At 40.4% G+C, this 25,588-nt stretch overlaps 4 protein-coding genes across 8 annotated transcripts; 2 read left to right on the plus strand and 2 right to left on the minus strand.

The window, feature by feature from the left end:
- LOC8069977 lies at positions 445–5,087 on the minus strand. 4 transcript variants are annotated; one of them, XM_021458501.1, is made up of 6 exons: positions 4,366–5,087; positions 3,856–4,046; positions 3,651–3,725; positions 2,415–2,656; positions 1,064–1,330; positions 840–942 (listed from the first exon to the last, which is right to left on the minus strand). In XM_021458501.1, exons 1-6 carry the CDS (start codon positions 4,605–4,607, stop codon positions 940–942), a joined length of 1,020 nt encoding a protein of 339 aa, XP_021314176.1. In that variant the 5' UTR covers positions 4,608–5,087; the 3' UTR covers positions 840–939. The 4 variants fall into 4 exon arrangements, with proteins under 4 accessions (XP_021314173.1, XP_021314175.1, XP_002453308.2 ...); XM_021458498.1 differs by having other exon boundaries at positions 445–1,330; positions 4,366–5,086; XM_021458500.1 differs by having other exon boundaries at positions 445–1,330; positions 3,856–4,043; positions 4,366–5,084.
- LOC8069978 lies at positions 11,895–16,188 on the minus strand. 2 transcript variants are annotated; one of them, XM_002453264.2, is made up of 4 exons: positions 15,824–16,188; positions 15,070–15,548; positions 13,383–13,618; positions 11,895–12,756 (listed from the first exon to the last, which is right to left on the minus strand). In XM_002453264.2, exons 2-4 carry the CDS (start codon positions 15,218–15,220, stop codon positions 12,163–12,165), a joined length of 981 nt encoding a protein of 326 aa, XP_002453309.2. In that variant the 5' UTR covers positions 15,221–15,548; positions 15,824–16,188; the 3' UTR covers positions 11,895–12,162. The 2 variants fall into 2 exon arrangements, with proteins under 2 accessions (XP_002453309.2, XP_021314168.1); XM_021458493.1 differs by lacking the exon at positions 15,824–16,188 and having other exon boundaries at positions 13,383–14,507; positions 15,070–15,197.
- LOC110435155 (E3 ubiquitin-protein ligase RLIM-like) lies at positions 20,008–21,007 on the plus strand. Its single transcript, XM_021460593.1, has one exon. The coding sequence runs from the start codon at positions 20,263–20,265 to the stop codon at positions 20,908–20,910; it is 648 nt and encodes a 215-aa protein (XP_021316268.1). The 5' UTR covers positions 20,008–20,262; the 3' UTR covers positions 20,911–21,007.
- Positions 21,752–23,781, plus strand: LOC8069979 (glutathione S-transferase T3). The gene is made up of 3 exons (XM_002451514.2): positions 21,752–22,013; positions 22,565–22,968; positions 23,048–23,781. The coding sequence occupies exons 1-3, from the start codon at positions 21,995–21,997 to the stop codon at positions 23,555–23,557; spliced, it is 933 nt and encodes a 310-aa protein (XP_002451559.1). The 5' UTR covers positions 21,752–21,994; the 3' UTR covers positions 23,558–23,781.

Below are 25,588 nucleotides of genomic sequence, written 5' to 3' on the forward strand. Positions count from 1 at the left end.
GCATTGATAAGGCTAACCGATGGTGAAAATTGGGTCTTCACTATCGGTTCATATCATTATCGATTTAATCCAAAATTGACAGTGATGTGGGGTCATCACTGCCAGTTTTAGCCAAAAAACTCGGTTGGTGGCTTGCATCGACAGTCATATGTAAGAAAACTTTATAACCTTCTCATACAATATTCGATGATGACTTTTATATCAAATTTATAGTACTCAACAAGATCTGCAACTCTATAGTTCAAACTTTTTAAATTTGAGATCATTTAGAGGTCCAAATATTTAAAATTTAAAATTTGAATTTTTCATATGACCTCAGACGGAGAAACTACCAAAATAAAAGTTTTAGATCTCAAAAAGTTATGCAACTTTGTAGTTGACAACTTTTTTATTTGAAACAATTTACAGCTTCAAAATTCTATTTGAAATTAATTTTTGATGTAATTAAAGAACACTCATTTCTCTTTTTACCCATTTAGTTCCAGGAGAAGCTCTTTTGGCACAAGGTCCACAAAAACAGTGGCAGCTCCACGAGTAAAGCTGCTCCACTAGCTAAAGACAAAAAAAACTATTTCATTGAAGTAGAGCTATACCAAACGAACCCTTAAACTAACACATGCTAACTACTAAACACAAATAGCAAACGTGATAGTTTCGAGAGTAATGAACAAGCTTAACAGCAACCAGGGATGGATGAAGCGCATGCAGGCATAATCTTGCCTGTGTGAATAAGAACAGACTTGGTTAAATTCTAGAAGCCACTCATGAAAGACAACGTTGACCAGGTCACCTTCACCAATATGGAGGCAAACTCAACCTTTATCTGTTGACCGCTCCATCCATGATTGGTCGTTTTGAAGGTACACCAATGCTCCGTATTGTCACTGCTGTAAGAAGGCCCTGAACCTACCTTCAACTTCACATCCATCCAAGTATCTATCACTGCAGCAACAACACATCTCCTTAAGGCACGCGGCTCACTAATGGCGCCCTTAAAGAGCTGGATTTCTTCACATAACCCACTGGTAAAACAGCCCACACACAAGTTGAAATTGCTTCCTACCTCAGATATGCGAATTTCTATGGTTGCCTCAACTGCAAAGTCAAGACGTGATACAGTTATGTCAACTGCTCCACAATCGCCATGGATGCGTTTTGTGAATGCATAAGCACTGGCTGTGGTTCTCTCGTCTACAAGTGATACACCATCAATCAGCTGTAAATCATCTTCCTCTTCTCCGTCCATCTTGATCCTCATGTCATATTCAATCAGAGTAGTGTCACACAACTCAATCCCTCGCTTAGGGCCAGTCATTTCTATGAGAGAACCCTACAAAAACATCATATATTATATATTCAGTAGCTCTTCCGGTAAAAAAAAAAGTAAGAAATGTCAAATACTTCACTTATGAGGTTTCACTTGTAAGAGTACTTAGCAAAAGTGATATTTTTATGGTTGATTCTCACATATCAAACCAAGTGGTTAATTGTGAAGTGCACGTTTAACGCTTTCCGTAGTGAGGGAAAAGCTCCCCTGCATAACTTATTTATTTCAAATTGCAAATTTAATTACTTATGCCTAGGTGAAATAAAGAGGGCAGAAATTTTTATGCATCTCCATTCGCCTATAAAGAAAATTTAGAAAAAACTACATTTTGAAGTGTACAAGAAACCAAGAGTTCTCTGTTTCAATATCTTTGGTGCATGTTACACTCCCTTAGTTTCATAAATAATCTAGGTGAAGTCTTATTATAATTCACAGTGACAGAACCCTTGGCAATCTTAAAAACTATTTTACAACTTTTGAACATTTTAAACAAATAATCACAAAGTAGCATCCTTTTGCAGTTGTATCATCAAATATTACTAAATAATAAAATAGATCACAAGATAAATATATATGGCACACAACAACAACTTAGGATCTCACAAGTACTCTCTCCATCCCAAATTATATGTCATTCCAACTTTCTTAGAGAGTCAAAGCATCTCATGTTTAACCAAATTTATATAATAAAATAATAGTATTTACGACACAATAAGTATCATTATATTCTTCATTAATATTTTCATAGTATAACTATTTGATGTAATAAATATTTATAATTATCTCTATAATTTTGGTTAAGCTTGACATGCTTTGACTCTCCAAGAAAGTTGGAATGACTTATAATTTGAAATAAATAACGTTCGTTGAATAAATAAGACATAGTTCATACAAAATTATTATCCTTCCTGTCCCAAGATCCCAGCTTGTCGGTATAAGAGATTAAGTGGTTGTAGTATGCCATCAAAATTATGTATGATCCAATCCCATCTATTCTAAAAATGCATGTGGTAATAAGTTTTGCCTAGTGTTGAAAAATTAATGAATACCGAATTTGAAATAACTGCACAGAAGTATGGGTGTGCACCTGCTCCACGACGATGGGATCATTCCTGCTAACATTGAGGACATAATTAAGCAATGGTTCAAGAACATCCCGCGCAGCCATATATCCATACAACTCTATGGGGCCACCATCCACATCAATCTTAGCCAACTTTAAGGACAAAATTTGCAACATGTGTCGTGGATAATGCATCCCACAGGTTTGCCTACCCGTAATGAACATGCAATCTTTGGGATCTGATAACAGCATTGGCTCGATCCGAGCTTCATAAAACATCACATGGTACGTTATAGTACGGATGGGATATTAATACTGGAACAGATACTAGCTAGACCTACGATACTAGGATAATTAAGTAGACATGACCCTTGAGGATCCATTTTCACAAGCCGTCAGTTATTCTAGTTTGCTTCAATTAAACCCCCCCAACAAACTACCTTATTAGAAACTTATTTAACACCTTGAATACAAAAGTTCCAAATAATTATGAAAACCAACCTATGCCTGTATAGGTCACTGTTAAGAATTTATTTGCCTAAAGACAAATAAAGTAGTATGGACAAAATAAAATTTTAAGTGCCCTACAAACAAAATGTCATGTAGCCTCATTCTTTGGGGGTATTTCAAACTAGAAAAGGTAGATACGTAGAAGAACAACAAGTCATATGATATATAATGAATTGTTAATTTATTACTCTCTCCATTCTTTTCTACATATCATATTATTTTTGTCCCAAGTCTTTTTGACCAACCATTTTGAAAGATCATTATAGTTTCACAGCATATGGATTACATCTATGAATGTATTTCTCATGGTGAATCTAAAAACATAAATGTTATGATATGAATCCATGTAAATTTTTTGAAATCAATGGTCAAAGATACAAATGTTTGACTTATGACAAAGCTATGACATCTAATAAAAAACAGAGAAACTATATGTAATAAAGTTATGTTTTCCTATATATATGAGGCGTGTTAGGGGCTCAAACCAATACTATATTTCCATATAGTACAACAGTGGACAATTTATAGGCACAAGCTACCGTCTGCTTATGGGGGTCCATGGCAGGCTATGTATACATGTGGCAATGCGTATATACCATCATTCAACTAGTGGAAGTAATGGAAAAACCCTAAGATTTCTGTGAAGAATTAATTGGTTGATCGACCTTGGTCCTACTGCATTTATAGCCTGAAATTTTTGCAGGAAAAAATAGAAGAAATAGGGGGAAAGAGCCATGGTTGATCACTTACTTTCATTGCGGTTCGCAATGCGATACGTTTTTTTCCACAAAAAGATGCCCCTGTATACAGAACCATCGGTGCGTGCTATATGGAAATATATGCATATGGTCCACATCTTGGTCAGGCGGGTAGCTATTGTAGTACTGCTCGAGCTGTTGAGGCTCGAGCTGCTGAGCTTCTAGACGAATGAATTCTTCGTCATCGCTGAACTCACCGGGAGGGCCATCGCCACATAGAAGAACAATCTTCTTCTTCCTTGTATGTTTGTCGCCGTCGCCGTTGTGCGCAGCCGTCCTCCTCCCATCTCGTTCGCCATTGTCTGCTTCAGCCATCGTGTCGTCGCCGCCGCCTTTGATTCCACTTCCACTGGTGGTGGCCATACCGCGAGATCCATTTGGATATCTTCTGTGTCACCATTAAAAAGCATGAAGCAAATTAAAATAAAAGCCAACCATCTTAATTAATTAACATCGGATGAACGATTCAATCTCAAATAAGATGAGATGTGGGTTTGGAAGTGTATGTAACATGTGCATCTCAAAAGTTAGGAAAACAAGGGGCGAGAATAGATAGCCAGGGAAGGGGACCCGCCGCCGCCGCTGCCCGCAGAGCCCGCTGGCAAGCTCAGGCAGCGGCGAGGGAGGGTGGCGGAACGGCGAGTCGCCCAAACGGACGACGCGGGGCCTGGGCCAAAACCATCTTCAAACCAAAAGCTGTAAGACACCTGAAAAGACGAGGTGCAGGTGGATCGGGAGGCAGTGGATGTGGAGATGCTCGTCGCGCAGGCGCTGGTGGCCGCCATAAAACAGCGGGGAGGCGACGAGGTAGTGCGGAGGCGGCGTAGTATTGGGCAGTGGAGGAGGTCGTCGTCGTCGTCGTCGTCGTAGTCGTAGTCGTAGCCGTAGCGACGACGCTGCTACGGAGACGGAGGAGAGAGAACATGGATGGTCGCGGGAGGATTTGCATCTCCGCTACTCCTGAGCCGCCGATCGCGATTGCGCGGCCGGCGGCGCGGGGAAAGGGGAAAAGCAGGGCAGATCCTCTCCCTCCTCCGATTCCGATCGATAGAACAAGGACGGACGTCCAATTCCAATTCCAATTCCAAATGCAAGTTCGCCGTTCAGTACGTTTGGCGGCCCAGCAAACAACGGACGATGCATGCGGCCCAGTCCGCCGCCGTTGCCACAGCAGGAGCGTAGCTGGGTAGCGGCAAAGGGTGTTTCCTCAATCCATGGATGAGCTTCCAGATGAGTCACACCAGAAGATACAAGCCAAGCTCGATGCCGATGTCGAGGCTTTCTTGAAGAGTTGTACTAAGAATTGGCATGACAAGGTTACTCAATTCTGTGATCCCACCTACGGCGATATTATTACTGCTTCCACATCTTCTGGCGCCGAGGAAAACGGCGACAGAAAAACTAAATATGATGAAGTGATAAATATTGATTCTTATCCAACTCATGCAAACTACGATGACAAGTGCTACTATTTAGCATGTCTGTGACTTGCTTACTAATCGTTTGGATAAGATAGAGAGGAAGACAACCGATTGTGATCAATCCGGTGCCGTGCAACAACCTCACAGAGTTGAGGTGACGCACCATATTTAATGGCGCGACCAAAAGAATTAAATTTAAAAAAATGGATATTAAATTTGAAATATGTTTAAAAAAAGTGCTAAAAAAACCGCCACTGATGGCCTCACTTTTCCTAAAAAAAGTACTAATGCTATTAACAACATATATACAAGCGAAACAAAATTTTGAACATAGGTATTTTTTATATAAATGTAAATTTTTTGAACATAGTAATTGTCCCAAGTGTGTAAGAGGGAAATCACAGTTTAGAGTTCACTACCAATAATAGTGACGAGGAGCAAAATATGAGACTATTTGTTTCGCTTGCAAAATATGAGCAAAATATGAGACTATTTTTTGAACATAGTAATTGTCCCAAGTGTGTAAGAAGGAAATCACAGTTTAGACTATTTTTTGAACAAAATATGATTTTATTCACAATGTTCAGTTCACGACGGTGCAGCGGAGCAGGCTGGTAGGGGGTGATTGGTTGCTCCTTGGTCTGCCATCCGGGATGGAGGGCCTGTGCAGGCTCAAACTATTCCAGATGAGACCATGCACCTTCGCCTATTTGGTTGCAAATGAGTATAGCATACGGGATCATAAGAATCATGTTTGGTTGCTTGTCTGGATAGTTTTGTGGTATGACTTGGTGTGACCAGCTGTGTTTGGTTTGGTGCATGACAGAAGGTGTGAGCACACATGTATGGTTTTGGTGAGGTTACCACTCTAGTCACCAACAAGAACAAAGACTGAACCATAGCAATAAATGATGTAGTATTGAATAGATTGGTCTCAAATATCAGATGCTCCTCGGTTGACCTTGATCTTGGAGCATAAGAAACAAAGTTTCAGTACCTCAACACAAGCTCAAGGTCATCAGTTTTTGGTAACACAGTTGACATGCAAATAAGATATTACCATTGCCAATTCGACAGCACCAAAGTTCCATTAACCGCACAAAAATGTAAGAGAATAAACAACAAATCATTGCAAAGTGCCATAGGTCTCAGTGCTTATTACAGGGGTGACTGGTTGCCCTAGAAATTCACCAATGCTACTTATCAGTACAGATTAGAGGATGCAAGCAAAAGTTCAGCCATCACAAGATAAACAAGGCACGACTGCCACACTCAAAGGTGCTCCTCCAGCGCCTACAGTTACATTCACATCATCAACCTAGGCACTTTGCTCAGTTTGTAATAAATCAAAGCATCATCATGTGTAAGTGCAAGAGCAGACCACATGTCCAAAGCTCAAAAAAAGGGTTCAACCATCACAGATCTGAATGTAAAACATGTGAAATCACAAGTTGACTAGTAGATCTGCACAAGCACCGCACAGATCTAACCGGGTAACATCAAGAACCCTAGCTCCAAACCGCAAACAAAATCACCGCACACATCAAAGCTCATACAGGGGGAGGGGGAGGTGACTTGTATACCGATGCAACCTAGGGAGGACCGCCAAGGGTCCGTCAGAGATCGACGATGGTGATGGCGGAGGGAGGCCGAGAAGGTTGAAGAGGATTCACCGCACCGGGAGAGGAGAGGAAGGAGAGGCGCCAAATGGGGGAGGTAACCCTAACGCCCACCCGCGCGCACGATTTTATCGCTGGGACGCTCCAATCTCCCGCGCTCGTGCCTCCCCTTCCCGCCAAGGAGCGCACCGTCCGAGATGGCGAGGGAAGCTCGCCTCGAGAAGACGGCCTCAATCGGGGACGGAGGGGGTGAGGAGAATGAGAAGATACACCAAAACGATACGAGTTTGAGGAACCAAACACGGGCCAAGTGTATAAAGTTATACCGGACATGCCTTAGGATGCCATCGTTGGGGCAACCAATCACCCCCGTAGTAGCCCACCCAGGCCCAGGTCGAATCGAACATCAGGTGCCTTCCCAGTCCATCTCCGCGACGGCGTCCTCGGCGTGTACCCGCCGGCCACTTGTGCCTGCGGAGGTCGCGTCAAGGGACGGACGGGTCGGTCGTGTCGTTGCAAGGGTAGCCGGTCGGCGAAGGATGATCAGTGGGCGACGTCGATGGTGTGTGCGGAGAAAGTAAAATCCGCCCCTGCCATCTTCCCTCTTCACCTCTTGACGTGAACACACATAATATGAGAACATATGCATGTCTTTGATGAAGACGGAAAATTTGCATTCGTGGATCGTGGTGTGCGCACTTGCTTAGTCATGTTCAACGTGTTAGCACAGTGACCGAGTTGTTTATCAACATTACGATGGAGACAAAAAAAAATCGGTAAACAAGACTCAAGTCCAATTTACCCTTAAACACTGAACTAGTCTGGTGGAGCGCTTAGACTAGTTCAGTGTTCAATTTTGCGAACAGTTTTAGCAAAGTTAAAGTATGTAGTCAAGTCCAATTTAGCGAAGTTAAAGTTGTTTGGTTATAATTCTACCCGATCCCCGATTGCTAGAACGGGTACTTTTCGTCTTTTCTTCTGAAGTTCTGATGATGCTGTTAGCTATTGTTCGTGTGCCCAATGTCAGGCCATCACTTCGATCATAAAGAGTTTTTTCTGCACTGCGCTCGAATGCATAATCTTCTCGTTTTGAGGGATTCTAAAGCTTTGATCTCCGAGGTGCCTTTTCTGCACAAAATGTGTGACTAGCTTTATATCGAGCAAAATTTTCTATTTGACACTAGACAAACTTATATTTTTCTATTTGACGTCTAAACTTAAAATATTTAATATAAAATATTATCAGCATATTAATCTTGTAACAGGGCTTGTCTCCTTAGAAAAATGAAATCTTTTTGTATGGCGTCATATAAAGGTATTGTAGCTTTTGGTGAGATCTACGACCATTTAGTTTTCATTTTTTTTCCCATTTGAGATCATTAAGATGCTCAAAAATATAATATAAATTTCTAGGACCATATAAATCACATACCAGAGCTTGCCAATATTATACGGCGTTAGATAAAGATATTTTTATATGGAAGTTATATCTCTCAATGGTGATCTATGACTTTTTAGTTTTGGGTTTTTATTTAAGGAAATAGAAAATAAAAAATATCAATAGTCAGCAAAAGGGACCTCATGATTGGAAATAAACAACAGGGGCAAACCGTTAGAGTTCTAAACTTGTGGAAGTGTCAAATAGAAAATAAAAAATAAAAGAGGTAACAAAAAAGAAAGAATTTAAATTTGGGTGTCCAATATAAAAGTAGAAGTTTTTTTAATGTTAAATAGGAAATTTTATCCTTTATATTTGGACTGATGTAGCTTCTGATTCATTTCTACTCGCATTACAACATCAGGCCATCACTTCGATCATAAGAGTTTTTTCTGCACTGGGATCCAATGCATAATCTTCTCGTTTTGGAGGGATTCTAAAGCTTTGATCTTTGAGGTGCTTTTTTCTGCACACATGTACGACTAGCATTATATCAAGTAAATTTTCTATTTGACACTAGAAAAAATTTATATTTTCTATTTGACTTCTAAACTAGAAATATGTAATATAAAGTTATAGTAGCGTATTAATCTTGTAACAAGTTTGTCTTCTTAGAAAAATGGATATCTTTCTGTATTGCGTCATATAATGATACTATTTATATAAAAATTGTAGTTTTCACTTAGATCTATAACTTTTCAGTTTTTCTTTTTTTTTCATTTAAGTTCATTAAGATGCTAAAAAATATGATATGAATTTTCAGTGTCATATAAATCGTGCACGTACCAGAGCTTGTCATCCTAGAAAAACTAGTATACTGCCCGTGCTAACGCTACGGTGATATTTAAAATAACAAAAACCAAAATAGTATATATGCATTAGTGATTTTGAAAAATCATCAATCACATGTTATAATATTAGAATAAAAAATATGATTTTGATGACAACCTGTATATACCAAATAAAGATTACTTGAATGATAATAATAATATCATAATATAGTGACACATGCAACTTTTCAGTTATTTACATACACCAAATATAGTTTTGCAAGCATCGAGAATTTACATTAGCCAAAAAAGAAACTAAAATTGTCTCTAAAACTATGGGTTGCAAAGATACAAGGAAAAAACCATCAGGCAACATCTTGAAATGGCTAATCAGTACCCTATGACCCAAAGATCCGAAGAATATTTAGCACTGTTTGTTTCAACAACGTAAGAATCTTACATGACAAAGTGAGTGGACAGGCAACCTATGGTGCACAAACAAAATGCATTTATATATATTTTTGCAAGGTGATGAAATCACCCGAGAGACGGCGATTATTGATCCTGGCTGATACTCATCGGATCTCATAGTCGTCTCTGGAACCATTTCCATAAAAATTAGGCACCTGGGGCAATGGATGCATATGATTTGAAGTTGTAATTGATAGCTTATCTGGTTCTAAAGTTCTACATGCTTTTCTTTGCTTCTGTTGTATTTTCCTTTCTTTTGCTGTATTTTTTCTTTTCTATATATATAAAAAAATAATATGGACCGTGTTAATATTTTGAGGTAAAAAATAGGTGCTTAAGAGAGTGAGCCAGTGTCTATCATTTGTTCCTTTTTTTGCTGCTAATCAGCACATTCTCTTTAGTGGGAAGGCAGATGGATCCACAAGTTTGACACAGTAGCCCAATCATATGAAAAAACTTCCTAATCTCTGATTGTGTTGCATATCTGACATGTGATGTTGAAAATGGTCAGGAATTTGGAGAAAAGAGTTAATAAACAAACTAAGCAGTAAACTTCAGTACAACCAAAGAACTGTACATGAGCTGGAAATACCTATCAACCTAGTACTTATACTTCAGGCTTTCCAATAGTATCATTGCAGGAGCTCTTATAACCTTTGGTATAAGTGTAATACTCTGTAAATGTCAAATTAGGATCTACTGTAGCAAAAGCCACATTTTTTTATTCCATATTACTGGATGCACATTGTGGCAAGGCTGGTACGGAAGTCATATCCAAATAAATGGGTTGTGACCTGTCTTTTCCCAACTTCAAGTAGCAAATAATTAACCAAGTAACCATCAATCAAAGCACTGAGTTTAGAATAGAATAATCACATGTCAAGCTACAATTTCAGAGTCTATCACTTGATATATCTCGTAGTAAAAGTTATACAGTACGTATTTTGTGATCTCATATTACTGAAACATCAAATCATATAATTAACTTTAACTTTTTGCCTATAATAATTATATAAGCAGATGGTAATAAGCCTCAACTACAACCAGGCACCGTAGCTGCAAATTCGTACAGAAAAAATAACACCAATATGATGAGTGTCGGTGAGCTGTAACTCCTAATTACAAGCCATCGTATCCTATGCTCCTGACAGACAAAATGATACTAAGACATGCCGGCAATAGTTGTTTGACAAAATTGCTAGACTAGAGGTGCGATCAATCTTATCAATATCAAGGCGGGGATATTTCTAATATTTTTTTTTCTTAAAAAAAGTTTCTAGAGACTACCTCATATTAACGCTTTTTTGTACTCGCATTATGAAAGCATCAATAGTATCCAAAAAATAAAATCTTTATTAACAAGTGGTAAGGCATACTTGACAAGCATATTGTCGAATACATTGCCTGCAGCACTGCAGCGTCTTCGTTCTCGCACGCCTTGTCCACGATTCTGCCTGTGCCAAGGGAGAGAGAGGTGCGCCATGTACGTTCATAGATCATCAACCAGTTTGGACGGTGATGGCAAACATAGCGGCCAAATAGACCTGGATCTCGTCAGAGGATGTACTCGAGCAGGCCCAAGCTGCAGCCGACGACGTTCGACGCGGGCGCCTACTCTGTTGCCGACCAGAGAAGTGGTCTCGCTGGCGGCGTGGCGGACGCATGCTTGGAGTAGCCCAGGCTATACGATTTTGGTGGGTGAACGACGCCGTAGAGATCGTGGCGGCAACCCTTTGTTTTTTTTCCTCATCCTCGGCAGTACATATGTTTATTTTTTTGTCGGGCTAAGGAATCGAACCTGCGGCTATGGTAAGAGTGGGAGACCGCAGGTGTGAGGGTGAGGGCGTAGGTATGAGAGGGTTGAGAAGTCTTGCATCAAACTTTGTGTGTCAGCCCTTGGATTTGACGTAGTTGTTTCGTGAGCCTTTGATTTTGATGGAGTGAAATTCTTGTGTGCAATTTTCTGGGTACACAATAGTTAGACTACTCAGCGGGGAACATTTTCTTTGGTGGATTTAAAATTATTTGAAGTGGTCAATTATAGTATAGATTACGCTTTTATTGTATGGTGTTGGATAAATATATTTTTACACGAAAGTTATATCTCTCGATGATATCTATAACTTTTTAGTTTTGAGTTTTATATTTAAGAAAATAGAAAATAGCAATAGTTAGCAAAAGAAGACCTCGTGGCTAGAAATAAACAATAGGGGCAAAACGGTCTATTCGTCTAGGACTCAACACCGTTAGAGTTCTAAGCTGACGAAAGCGACAAATAGAAACGTAAAAATAAAAGAGGTAACAAAAAAAGAAAGATTTTAAATTTAGGTGTCAAATAGAAAAGAAGTTTTCCTAGTGTTAAATAGGACACTTTCTTTTTTATATTTGGATTGATGTAGTTTCTGATTGTTTTTTTTTAAAAAAAAAAAACTTTTTCTGATTGATTTCTACTGGCATCAAGTTGTATTCAATATGTTTGCTATCGACTTGACTTGAAGTGTGACAATTGGTGATGACTGATCAGTGATGAGATTGGATCAATTCAGGATGAGGCTAACCACCATCTCCTGCCAAGATTGTTCAGAGTACCCAGAAATCACCAGAGAAACCAAACCACGCCATGGATGTCTGCTGGAAAATTCCTCCATACGTTAAACATAAGCCCATGAACTAGATTTTCGTTGCAAAAAAAAAAATGTAGGTAGACAGTACGAACACTTTTATTACAACTACTAGTTGGGAAAGCCTGATTTTTTATTACACTAGTGTTCCAATGCTGCTGCCATCACTCTACTCTTTTAGCTGGCGCGCCGAAAAGGTTTTTCTTATTAGGTAAAACAGACCGTGTCACCTTCACCAAGAATGACGCAAAATCAGTCTTGATCAATTGATCGGCATGCCCATGTTGGTGTGCCGTGAAGGAGCAACAATGTTCTGAGCAACCAGAGGACTCTGCGTCTACCTTGAACTTCAAATCCATCTGAGTACCCATCACTACCGCAACCACATACCTCTTCAAGCCACGGGGCTCACCAATGGTGCCATCAAAGAGCCGGATTTCTTCGTGTAACCCGCTGATGAAACAGCCGAGACACAAATGGAAGATGTCTTGCACTTCTGACACGGTAACTTCTACAGTCACCTCAACTGCACGGTCGAGACGTGATGCACTTATGTCAATGGCACCATAATCGCCAATGATGCGACTTGTGAATACAGAACGATCCACTGTGCCCATGAGGCCTATCACAGACACACCATCAATCAGCTGTAGATCATCCTTCTCCTGTTCACCCGTCTTGATCTTCATATCATATTCAATTAGAGTACCGTAATCCAAACGGATCCCGCGCTTCGGGGCCATGTTGATAAGAGAACCCTACAAAATTACAGTTAAAAGAAAGAAACATCTACTTTCAAGAGAGAAAAAATATACATGGGGACCAGCTATAACAGAAAATTGACTATGGCACATAGACCATAGCTTATTCTGGTTTCAGTAACTTAGTAATCAAGACCGCAAAATGCAAACTGAGCCTACGTCTATTAAATAATTCAAGAGCACATGCACAGCCAATACTATGCTATGTCATACACCTCAACGGTTATATTCTATGCATTATGCATGCTCAAATTTGGCTTTATATTTAGAAAAATAAATGAAGTAATTCAAAATATGGATCAAGTTTACTTAACTCCATCAAGCGTTGAAGTTCATCTACTTAAACCCTCAAGTACAAAATTGGATATTTGACCCATAAGTATTCCAGTCTAAATAAATCCCTAGGAGAGGTTTTGGAGGTGGTTTTGCTCTCATGGCATGCAAAATGGTTGCTAGCCTAGAACCACTCCAAAATTGCCCTAGAAGGTTATTAAGATGGTGTTGAATATGTAAAGGGTCCGAATACCTAGTTTTGTACTTGAGGGGGTCAATGAACCTCAATACTTGGGCCTATTAGCTAAACTTATCCCTTGAAAGAATTGCAGATAAGTATGGATGTGCACCTGCTCCACTGTGAAGGGATCATCCCTACTAATATTGACGACATAGTTAAGAAATGGTTCCAGCTCATCCCGTGCTGCTATGTAGCCATACAACTCTACTTTGCCAGCACCCACAGGAATCTTAGCCAACTTTAATGAGAAAATTTGCAACATGTGACGAGGATAATGGCGCAAACAAATTCCATTGACCATGCTGCAATCCGTGGGGTTTGAATACATCATTGCCTCCAACCGAGCTTCACAAAAATAAAAATTATATTGTAACTGGAAATTAATACAGCAAACAACATACCCTTCCATCCCTAAGGTTTGATAACATCATTGCCTCCAACAGAGCTTCAGAAAAATAAAAATTATATTGTGACCAGAAATTGATACAGCAAACAACACACTCCATCCATCCCTAAATGTTTGCCATGCGAAAAAAGGGAATATGCCACTTGAAAATTTCCTTTTCATCTAAGTGGAAACTATTTATGTTCTTTGTACCAAGACTTTCTTTCTCACAAAATGTCATCCAGGCCAAACCAAAGAAAAAGAGTTTTTTTTCTCAAGCACGCAGGAGAGCTGCATATCATTGCATTAAGAAAAAGAAAGAGTCTAATCACCTCTGAAAGGAAAACTTCCACATTTTCTACCCCAATGTATTTCAGAACCCCTAAACTGTTTCTAGGTTCCCTATTAGATAATTTGCTGGTCTTCTTGCGCATGAAAGTCTGCAACTGCAGCAGCAGACTTCGCAGGGCCGAATAGAAGCCAAGCTTTAGTGAGAACACTAGACTTTTGTTAGACTGCTAGTGTCCCTCAGCTATCCTGCCCCATAGGACAGTAGAATCTTTGTATATATATGCTACCATGGTTTGATGTGAAGTAGTTCAGCAGCAGTAGCACTCCGAAGTAGGGCATCAGCACTCTGAGTGACTTTTGCGCTCTGTTCTCCCTTCTGCACTATCACTCTCAAGTTTGTGTGTGCGCGTGGCTGAGGGTGAGGGTCTGCACCTGGCCAGCTAACATTCACCTATGAACTGCTTCAGGTCATTTCACCCCTCCCTGAAATTTTTCTTCTTCTGTTTCTCTTCTAGAAGTCATCCTTTTAAGTTTTCTGATGATATATAACATCAGACCCTACATTACAGAATATTTTCATAATTTTCAATAATATTTGCATATGTAGAGACTTTCTTTTTTATAAAAGGCAAAGCCTCAGCATTTAAGAAAGCAGAATTCGATACAATACCGGACATATGTAGAGACTAGGCAGAAATAACATATAAGGTCATGATATGTGCTAAAACCTTAAAATAATAACAAAATGTTATGAACATATTCCACAGTATATGGCATGATGCTATCTATAACCTCAAGATTTCTGAAGGAGGATGAATATCCATCTATATTCCTAGTTATAGAGAGAGTGATTAACTGATTACAAAGTACATATAGGGGAGAACTAGGATTAGGAAATAAAGAAGCAGAACCCAGGAGCCCGGACAGCACGAGTTGACCCTATGGTTTAAGCATATTCCAAGCAACAAGCCAACTATACAATAAAGCAATACATTAAGCATGCATAAGGAGAGGAGAAAACATCTCTAACAATTTCAACACATGGATAAATCAATTGACCCTATGATTTAAAAATGTCTCAATAACAAACAAAATAGGAAAAGAGATATTGATCACTTACTCTCAGTGCGGTCGGCAATACGGTAGTCTTTTTGCCATTGATATGTGTCCCTGTAAATTGAACCATCACGGTGACTGCTATCTGGAAGCCTATTAAGATGGACTACACGGTCAACAGAGGATTGATGTGCTGCTGCTGCTGCCTGGCGCATGTTGGCTGCCCCCTTATTGGCATCCGCTTCTAGCAGAGCCTCCCGGAATTCCCCCCATGTTTCTTGTTCACCATCTGTGACATCCGTAGTTTTCCTCCGAGTTTCTTCATCACCATAAATGATATCCACGCTTGACCTCCTCCCAGTATTACATAGACACTTGACACTCCCATGGCGGTCGATGAACTCCTTGGTTGTGTCACTATTCTAAACATTTTTCATAATATCCCTGGCAGAAGGTATGAGCTGTCTGTTGTCTGGTTTACCAGACTTCTCCTCGCCTCTTACTCCACTGCTGCTGGCCTTGTTCTGAGATCCATAACAAAATCTGTAGTATGAAATACCAATCTTAGCATCAACATAAATAAGATGGCATCATCAATCAAGGACTCAAGGCTGAAATTGCAACGGGATGTTATGTAGTAAGCCTGAAATCGATTCAGTTTTCGTCCTTTTCAATCTGGGAAAGGTTTTCTCCCATTTGCTTCAGAAAACATAAGAACGGCAAAGGCATACAGTACTCAAAGTTGAGCACAACCTAAATCCGAAAGTATAAACGAATCCTAAAGGCGCAAACTTTAGCATCAGAAGAAGAAAACACACCGGGAAACACGACGGACGGGGGGATTGGAAGCCGCCATGAGTGGGAGCCGCCACCAGCGAAGCGGAGCAGATGCCATAGAGAGGAGAGATCTCGAAGTAGGAATGAGGCGGTGCATCGGGAATTCGGGGCAGTTCCGGCAAGAGATTCGGCAATGTTAGGACGCTGTATGGTAGAGCTCACACGACGGCTCCAGCTCCCAACCCGGCAGAGGAAGAAGAGAAGACGAGGGCGGGCTAGATCTCGGGCGACGGCGGCTGGATCGACGAGGGCAGGCTCGGTGGGGCGCGGACGGGATGGCGTTCGTCGAACGCTTCGCCGGGTCGATTCATCAGTTACGGCCGTACGGGAACGCAATTGCCGAGTGTTTCCGGGTGCCCGCGAAAGCGAGGCTTGCTAGAAAAGTTTTGCCAAAAAATTTAGGCCTTGACATACAAAAAGTTTTTAAATTTTGACACTGTAGCACTTTTGTTTTTATTTAACATTGTTCAATCATAAAGTAACTAGGTTTAAAAGATTTTATCTCACGATTTAAAGGCAAACTGTACAATTAGTTTTTGTTTTTATATATATTTAATCCTCTATGCATATATCGCAAGTTTCGATGTGACGGGTAATCTTGAAATGTTTTTGGTTTTTGGGGGAACTAAACAAGATTATTCATCATATCAAATCTTGCGGCACACACATACATATAGGCCTTGTTTAGTTCAAAAAAATTATAAAATAGACATTGTAACACTTTCGTTTATATTTGACAATTATGTCCAATCATGGACTAACTAGTCTCAAAAAATCTGTCTCATAAATTACAGACAAATTGTGTAATTAGTTATTATTTTTATCTATATTTATTACTTCATGCATACGTCGTAAGATTCGATGTGACGGAGAATCTAAATTTTTTTGCAAATTTTTTTGGAACTAAACAAGGCCATAGTATTAAATACAGATGAAAATAAAACTAATTGCACAATTTACCTGTAATTTGTGAGCGGAATTTTTTGAGCCTAGTTAGTCTATGATTGGACAATATTTGTTAAATACAAACGAAAGTGCTACAGTACCCAAAATCCTAAAATTTTGCCAACTGAACAAAGCCTCACACAAGGCCAATTTTTTTTTTTGTTTTGGCCGTAGTATTTTTATTTGTATTTCATAAATATTGTCTAATCATAGACCAACTATACTCAAAAATTTATCTCACAAATTACAGATAAAATATGCAATGAGTTTTTGTTTTCATCTATATTTAATGCTCTATACATACGTCTAAAGATTCGATATGATAGAAAATATTGATAAATTTTGAATAAACTAAACAAGGACTATTTCGTGTGCAGTAGGAGCAGTTGTGTACGGTCGAGGCCTCGAGGGCGGATGTCACGTTTCACCGGCCGGTAAGCGAGTAAGGGGCATCAGCTCATGATTAGTTTATATATTTTTATTTTTCAATATATTATCAAATTTACGTATTCCTTTTATAGAATCTTGAACTATGTAAAATAGATCAACTATGTGTTCATCGCCAATAACTACTCTTTTTCCTACTTTTCACTGTTTACGTCATAGTAGTTAGTCAAATACTAGCTAGCTGTCGAGGACGTCTTAACCCACGGGGTCTATAACCTATGTTTTTTTTTTTTGCCTCCGATGGGAGGTTTATATTTGGCACATTCCTATATAAATCATCCTCCTATATAAATCTTAGGATGATTTATATAGACTTTGTTGTCTATATAGTATGTACAAGACTAGATTTAAGTTGGTGCCAACTTTAGATTCATAGGTGATGATAAATTAATAATTATGTGTTAGTTTCTCTCAAAATTTATAATGGTTTAGTTATAGTTAGCTTCTTATTAACACAAATGGGTGACCCGTAACCCGCAGGTCGTATTGAGGGTGTGACATTGAACCCCCCCCCCCCCCATGTTTTAATGAAGGTAGATGTAGCGAAATATTATGGTATCATCAAGGGTGGGTTTTTACTACACCCGCATCATACATCATACCCAACCTTTTGCCATCCCTAATTTTAGGGGGTTGAACATTCAATTTCTCTTTTTTTTGTTCACACCTTCTCTCCTCCCCCTGGACGTCTCGTCACCCACCACTCTACCACGGTATGGTAGGGTCCCGCCGAAGCTTTGTGGCTGTGGAGTTTCAACGAGACCCTACCACGCCCACGATGACCTCTTCCTCCCCCCTGCCACCGTCATGGCCATGGCCACCCCCTTCCTAACTTGGACTAGCCGTCGCCACCCACTCCTAACGACGTCACTGCCCCCACTGCTTGGCTTGTTGTCTCCCAAAAATCTCTTTGGGTATTTTTGGTTGGATGACCTATTTTCTAATCTGGCTAGAATTCTGACCTGGGAAGTTTTAGCCTATCCTCAGCAAGCCAATAGCTAGTTGTTTGGTTTCCTGTATTATCTAAGTCTGGCTAGAAATAACGTGTTTGGTCACCTCTTCTTTGTGCTGGTAAGTTTACCCACATTGAGTGATTTGATCATACATGTGGTGTGCATCTTGTGCTCGACGGCGGCAGCACGACAAAAGCACGATAGTAGGATAATCACGATAGCAGTAGCAAAGCTCAGGCTGCCCAGAGCACAGTAGCAGTAGCAGTCACAGGAGATGCAAATAAACTATATTTATCCGTGGGATAAACTTTTGTCTCACGGTCAGGCTGCCCAGAGCACAGTATAAAATGATGCTAAGAAATATAACAGCGAGATGGGGTAACAAAAAGCTTTGGTGTGGCTCCTCAGTCATGGACTCTTCCAAATGCATCACTGTCCGCGTCTTCAAGAACTGACGATGATGGGCAAGGATGTGGGGCCGGAACCTGAAATAGTTCATTTTTGTTTAAAAACTAATGCCTTCTACACGGGGACGAAGCTAGCGTGGGGCTAGGGGCTCTAGCCCCCCTACTGCTGCTGATTTAATGGAGCTCCTAATGTTTTTCTTTTAATTTTAGACACAAATTTATAACATAGGGTGGGCTGAGACCTTTATTTTTAGATATATTTTATGAATTAATATAAGACTACTTTAAGTTAATATATTTTTTCATTATGAAAGATTATAGTAAAGTTAAGTCGATGTAGCAATTTTGTTCAGCCCCTCCTAAAATATTTTCTAGCTTCGTCCCTGCTTCTACAGATAAATTGGTTAGGTAAGCTATTAAGTTTGTTCTAAGTTGAATCATAACTGCATGTCAACTTGTAACATATACCATACACTTCTCCAATAGCTCCCTTTATCCTAAATCCCTATCTTTTTGTACATGAAAAACGGAGGTATCCATGTGCAAAAATATGTGGATGAATGCTACTCCCTATCATGGGATCGGATGGCGGCGATTATTTTTTTCTTCGACACTCCATCGACCCTACCTAGAAGTTCATCGGACTCGGATCTCCGGCGACTATTTCAGATCCAAGCTCCAAGGATATTGAGAAAGTAGAGTAGGGAATGAAGATAAATTTCGTTTTGTAGGTTTTGGCTATGAGTTAGGGTGTCAAGGTTGGTGATCATGGTCGCCACCTGCTGCCACCTAATTAAGCTAAGAGGTTCCCTTTGGATCTGTGAGCACTTGGAAATGTAGAGCGGGCAAATGGAGACTCTAACTTGATGGCGTGCCGGTGATGGCTTGCTGTGGGGGCAGCTGGCGGCGGCGGCAGGTGGTACGCCTGCTTTAATTATTTTTTAATTAGGAGCAATAGTTTATTGGAAACAGCTGGTGAGGAGACGGTAGGTGTTAATTTTCATTAATTAATTTCCTTTACAAGGAGATGGGATTACATTTTTTTTCTCGTTACGGTTTGGTGATGCATGCTGTTAGGCTAGCGAAGAATGATGATCCTTTGTTGGGAGGAATAATGAAAACAGAAAATCATTTGCAGTGGTCGATCGAAAACAAGGTTAATTATTGGGAGTACATATGTACGTGTCATGGGTGCATTGTGCATGCATGCATGTCGTCATTAGAGATAGACGACGTGTATATATATATATATATATATATAGGAGGCCAGCTGGCGCCGGGCAAGAGCAAGTCGATCGGGTCTGCATGCAACAACCAGGCGTCGTGTGAATCGTACGTGATGGCTCCGACTCCGACTCCGATCCATATCGATCGGTACGTTCTGATTTGATCCGACTCGAACTCGATCTCAATCTCATGCATGCCTTGTTCGATCCAGAGTTGGACTCATCACTCATCCTCTTCCAACAACCCCTGCCCTTCTTGTGTTCCATTATATATATTGATCGATCGAGCCATTAACATACAGTATTGAGCAGCCCAGGCGGCCGGCCGGTCCCCCTTTGCATATATTGCTGCTCCGTATTTGCCTAGCTAGCTTGCTAATTGCCAGCCGGAGACAGAGAGAGAGAGAGAGAGAGAGAGAGAGTTGCATTATTGGGGAGATCGATGTCGCACTATTACCATTACAGATGGTTATGGTCTGGAGAAGATCCAGACAGCATTGATCCCGTGGACTTGGCCTTGGCCCCCTATCGTCCTGATATTACATATTACGATGCAGCAACTGGGAGTAGGAGGGAAATTTTTCCTCTACTACAAGTCCGATTTCCACGTGGATATCCATCGTCGTCGCCGCCACCCCCATCGTCGTCCCGCCAAACCGCCGCCGCAATCTCTGCTGCTGGTCCTGCTGCTGCTGCTAGCCGGCGCCAGCAGAGCATCGATCCCACCATCAGTAAGCGTGCTCGCATCCCTGCCTCCAGCAAGGCTATCCTGGGGCTCAAGGAGGTGGTGCTGCTCACCACCACCACCGCCGGCACCACGGACGACGACGACGACGACAACTGTGCCATCTGCCTTAAGCCTTTGGCTGATCCTGCAGATCATGACAAGGAGGAGCCAACAGCAGCTGATGTAGACAACATCACAAAGCTCCGCGCCATGCCCTGCTTCCACACCTTCCACCAGCACTGCATCTTCGAGTGGCTCCGACGCAGCGCCGCCTGCCCTCTCTGCCGCCGCCAGCTGCCCACCACGGATGATGATGATGATGACGACGACGACGACTACGACGACGACGACAACGATGACTAGGACGATCGTACGCACCGGAGAGAGGAGCATGCGGAAGACGTACGCACGGAGGCATCATCATATATGGTTTTTTTTTATTTACGCTATTGTATGGAGATTTGCTACGATTAAGAGCATCTCCAAGAGATGTTCTAAAACGTTTTGTAAAGCTAAATTTAGCTATTAGTAGAAAAAACTGTTCTCCAATAGTCTCTCTAAGTGACTATCTAATCGCTCTCCATCCCTCCCCCTCCGCTCTCTATTCCTGGAGAGCCCACATCGCTCGCCATCCGGCTGTTGGCGCGCTCAGCGTTTCCCTCTTCCCGCGTCTTCTCCTGCAGTTTCCCGCGAACAAAGTGCGTCCCCTGCTGCTTCCGCCCAACTCCCTCACCAATCTGCTGCTCGTCGCCCCCTGCAAGCACCCCCCATGTCCCTGCCGCCGCGTCCTCCTGTTTTTGGCAACTGCGCGCAGGGGGTATGGCGCCCGGTCTTCTCCGATGCTTCACTTGCCTGGTAGTTCCATGAGTCAAGGTAGCCAAGATTCCAGTCGTTGTGAGGAGCTCATGAATCTAGATTGGATGAAAAACGAAAGAGTCGGACTGCTGCGCCGGCGGGTGGTGCCTCCCACCGGCTTCGGTGCCCAGCAGTTATCTTTCCCAGCCAGTGGGCAACCATCGCAGTTTCCCTTCCTAGGTGCAAACCAGGTCGACGGCGTGGAGGATTTTTCTGGTGAGGCCTTGTTAATTTTATTTTATTTCTCAATTTGTTCATAGCGGTGTTTTGCTCTGAGCAAAATCGATTTAATTCAGGAAATAAAATCTAGAAATGAATTGTCATCAATTTTTTCCATATCTTGCTCCTCTCTTGTACGGATGAATTTTTGTATATTCTGTAGCCGAGGGCTGAATTATGAATGACCTCGTGTTTGGAAATAATTGCACTCAGAAGTGATGCCCTGTTGAGTTTATGTAGTAATTTGAGAATGTGGTGTTTGGCTCTGTCACCAGAAATAGCAATTTGTTTGAGACTGAACTGATATATTTTCTCTAGTTGTAGAGTGACATTTAGATTAGAAATTAATATTAATATTTGTTTTGCAGCATCGATGCAAGGCAATGGGCAAGGTTAGTTTTTTTCAACATTATTCTTGCTGCTTTGCAGCTGTTGCACTTGTGCTCTCTGCCCATGGTATTTCCTTCACAGTGCATGCATAATTTTAATTTTGAAAACCAAACGATTAACCTTTGCTTGAAAGACCCAGATGCAGTTCGTCATGCTATTGATATTTTCTACACTTCGTAGGACAGGCTGAGGTCACTTGAGGCAGCATGGGTATACATCAGTCAAGTCTGATTGTCACAGCAAGGATGAACTTAGTTATAGTGTACCTAATATTAATTTTTCCTGCTCTGTACGAGATGCTTGAGGTCAATAGACTAGGGATATGCATCAGTCAATTAGTGTGTTAGTTGTTGTGAAATCATGCAGTCTTGTAGTGTGCTAGTTTATGTGAATTCCTACTTGTAGTCTGATTGTCACTGCATTTCCTGAAGTCTTACTTTTAGTGTCTTATTGTTACTGCAAGGTCTAAAATTATGGTGTTTGTTAGTCGTATTACCAAACAGTGAGCAGTATAATTTATATCATTAATGTTCTTTATTATTTGTTATCATAGGTGCCATGGATTCAGGGGGATATTTCACTGACCTGATTACAAACGGCTTTGTTGCTGGTCATTCTGAAAATGCACCTCCTGCTCAGGAATTAGTTGCACAAGATGAGGTTCAAGCAAGAAATCCGAAAAGAACAAAAAATTTCACAATTCATGAGGATGAACAACTTGTCAAATCGTGGCTAAACGTGAGCTTGGATCCAGTGAAAGGTGTGGACCAATCACGTACCACATATTGGAAACGAATACATGAACATTTTCATACGCACAAGGATTTCTCATCTGACCGCTCGCAAGGCTCTCTGATGAACCGTTGGTCTGGTATACAGCACGATGTGAACCTCTTTGCGGGTTGTCTTTCTAAGATTGAGGGCAGAAATCAAAGTGGAGTGACCATCGATGGCAAGGTTTGACATCACATCTTTCCCTTTCCAATTGTAAATGATTTTGATGCATGTCACACATTCATCTTTGTCCACTATGTAGCAAGCAGATGCATTGAAAATGTTTATCAGAGAAGACAAGCAGCATAGGCAAATTCCTTACAAGCATTGCTGGAAATTATTAAAAGGTCAAGCTAAGTGGGCAGATAGGCAAAAACAGATGGAAACTCAGAAGCCAAACAATAAAAAGCAGAAGGTTTCAGCCAATTCAAGTCATACATCAGCTACTCCTTTGCTGCCTGCTCCTACTGTTGATGAGAATCAACATTCTGATAGTGCACTTCAGAGACCTCAAGGGCAAAAGAAGGAGAAGCATAAATTACGGCAACATTCTAGCATCGAAGAATTGGATTATCTTTTGGCAAAAAAGAAAGAAGCTGATGCAGAGAAGGAGTTGAAGAAAGAGGAACGGTACAAGAAAGCCTTCACATTGCAGGAAGAAAGGATCAGACTGGAGAAAGAAAAACTTGAGTTACAAAGGGACCAATTTGAGTTCTACCTAGAAGAAGAGAGAATTATGAATATCGACACAAGTCACTTGTGCACTGACTAACAGCAGTACTATGAAGTTCTCAAAAATGCCATTCGTGCTAAGATCGTGACTTGGCTAGCTAGCAGATCGTGACTTCAAATTGACGAAGATGATTCCCAGACGGCGGCTTACGAGACGCAAACGTCGCCGTGATCCGATAAGACGGGAGATTAGGTGACGTGGCAGGGTTTTGAATATGGAGAGTCTTAATTTAGATAGTCTATTGGAGTGGTCTAGTTTTTTTAAGTAGGAGCTATTTTACAAAATAGCTAAATCACTAAATTTAGATAGTCATTTTGGCTAATCTCTTGGAGATGCTCTAACCTCTAAGGCCTTGTTTAGTTTCAAAAAAATTTTCAAGATTCCCCATCACATCGAATCTTGCGGCACATGTATGGAACCAGTGGCGGAGCCAGGAAATTCATAGAGCCTGGGCGAGATAAAACATTATGCTAGTACTAAGGTCACTCCTAACGTACAAAACACATGGTTCTATGTTCATCGATTAGGCTATCAATTAATTAAAAAAACTGCAATTAAAAAATAATAAAATTATTTTTAAATAAAAATAATGTCTACATGTGAACTAAAACATGAAGAGATATGATAAATTGACGAGTAAGAGAAAAGATATATTATTAAAAAAAATTATTGTGCAGAAACCAATAGAATACTACCTCCGTCACGAAAAGAAAGACGCTAGGAGATGCATGTTGGCCAAACTTTCTTAAATTTAGCTAGCTTTATACAAAATATTAGCAATATTTAGATTACCAAATAAATTTTATGAAAATATATTCCAACGGTTTTTAATATTGCATTGTTAGTGCCTAACAAAGCTACATAAAATAGGACATATAATAATTATATAATATACAAGCAAAATTAGACAACCAAGTTTTAAATTTTAAACTAAAATAATCACTGAGTCTTTAGCACGTCTGCTCCCTACCTCATCTCTGTATGTAGCTTCTTTTTTTAGTTTTATTTATTAGAAGCAGCTTTTGTTTTTTAGTAGGATCTCAGCTTCATTTTTTGTTTTTTGTTCGAAGCTCTATTTGTATCTGCAGCAGCCAACGGAGGAGCCCGGCCACTGGCCCAGGTTGGCCGGGCCTTAGCTCCGCCCATGTATGGAACATTAAATATAGATAAAAACAAAAACTAATTGCATAGTTTGTCTGTAAATCGCGAGATGAATCTTTTGAACTTAGTTAGTCTATGATTGGATAATATTTGTCAAATAAAAATGAAAGTGCTACAGTGCCAAAAACCCAAAATTTTGGGAGCTGAACAAGGCCTAACCTATTTAGAGATCTACCATTGTGATTTTATCTCTCACTCATCTATGCCATTTTCTACATGAAAAAAATCCACTTTAGGTCCCTAATTTTCATCCTTGAACTCTAAAACCAGACAAAATACATCCCTCAACTTTTAAAACCGTGCATATTACATCCCTGACCTGGTTTTCAAAGCGGTTTTGTCTTTTTCTTTTTATTTATTTTGGCAGTTTTTTTGAAAAATCACAGTAAATCACATAAAAAATATAAAATAGAAAACTCAATTTTGTTAGACTTCAGATGAGTAGATCTACACATTGAATATATATGATATAGTATGTTTTTAGTATAAATTTTTTGATACAACTTTATATATATGCTTTTCTATAATTAATTAGACTAATTATAGCTACAGTTTCTATTGTGCAATTGTGATGAAATTTATATGGTAGGCTAATTATTCTATGCTTGAGTGAGTTGTAGTAATATGCACGGTTTAAAAAATTGAGAAATGTATTTTATCCAGTTTTAAAGTTTAGAGATAAAAAAACAGACTTTCGCAAAAGTTGAGGGATCTAAAGTGGACTTGTTCCTTTTCTACACCTCAAAGTGTATATGGGCCTATTGCCAGGCATGTATTCGTAGAGGAACCGTACAGGTCCACTGGACACGTTCACGCGCACAGCAGCTTCCTCGAAGACACTGCCCGCCGAACTCCACCGGACGCGGCGGCCATCACAGCCGCCGCCATCGACGCGGCCGCGGCCGTGGC

This window comes from Sorghum bicolor, chromosome 4 (assembly GCF_000003195.3).
Source record: "Sorghum bicolor cultivar BTx623 chromosome 4, Sorghum_bicolor_NCBIv3, whole genome shotgun sequence".
Lineage (NCBI taxonomy): Eukaryota > Viridiplantae > Streptophyta > Magnoliopsida > Poales > Poaceae > Sorghum > Sorghum bicolor.

What these genes read in the sequence shown, in the direction of transcription:
- LOC8069979 (XM_002451514.2), top strand. An exon ending in GAGTGACCATCGATGGCAAG is followed by an intron (nt 22,969 to 23,047) that starts GTTTGACATCAC and finishes TCCACTATGTAG; the next exon opens with CAAGCAGATGCATTGAAAAT.
- LOC8069977 (XM_021458498.1), bottom strand. Translation starts at nt 4,607, where the DNA reads ATGCAAATCCTCCCGCGACCATCCATGTTCTCTCTCCTCCGTCTCCGT. An exon ending in CCTGCACCTCGTCTTTTCAG is followed by an intron (nt 4,047 to 4,365) that starts GTGTCTTACAGC and finishes ATGGTGACACAG; the next exon opens with AAGATATCCAAATGGATCTC. An exon ending in ATCCCATCGTCGTGGAGCAG is followed by an intron (nt 1,331 to 2,414) that starts GTGCACACCCAT and finishes ATGTTTTTGTAG; the next exon opens with GGTTCTCTCATAGAAATGAC.
- LOC110435155 (XM_021460593.1), top strand. Translation starts at nt 20,263, where the DNA reads ATGTCGCACTATTACCATTACAGATGGTTATGGTCTGGAGAAGATCCA.
- LOC8069978 (XM_002453264.2), bottom strand. Translation starts at nt 15,220, where the DNA reads ATGCGCCAGGCAGCAGCAGCAGCACATCAATCCTCTGTTGACCGTGTA. An exon ending in TATTGCCGACCGCACTGAGA is followed by an intron (nt 13,619 to 15,069) that starts GTAAGTGATCAA and finishes ATTTTTGTGAAG; the next exon opens with CTCGGTTGGAGGCAATGATG. An exon ending in ATCCCTTCACAGTGGAGCAG is followed by an intron (nt 12,757 to 13,382) that starts GTGCACATCCAT and finishes GTAATTTTGTAG; the next exon opens with GGTTCTCTTATCAACATGGC.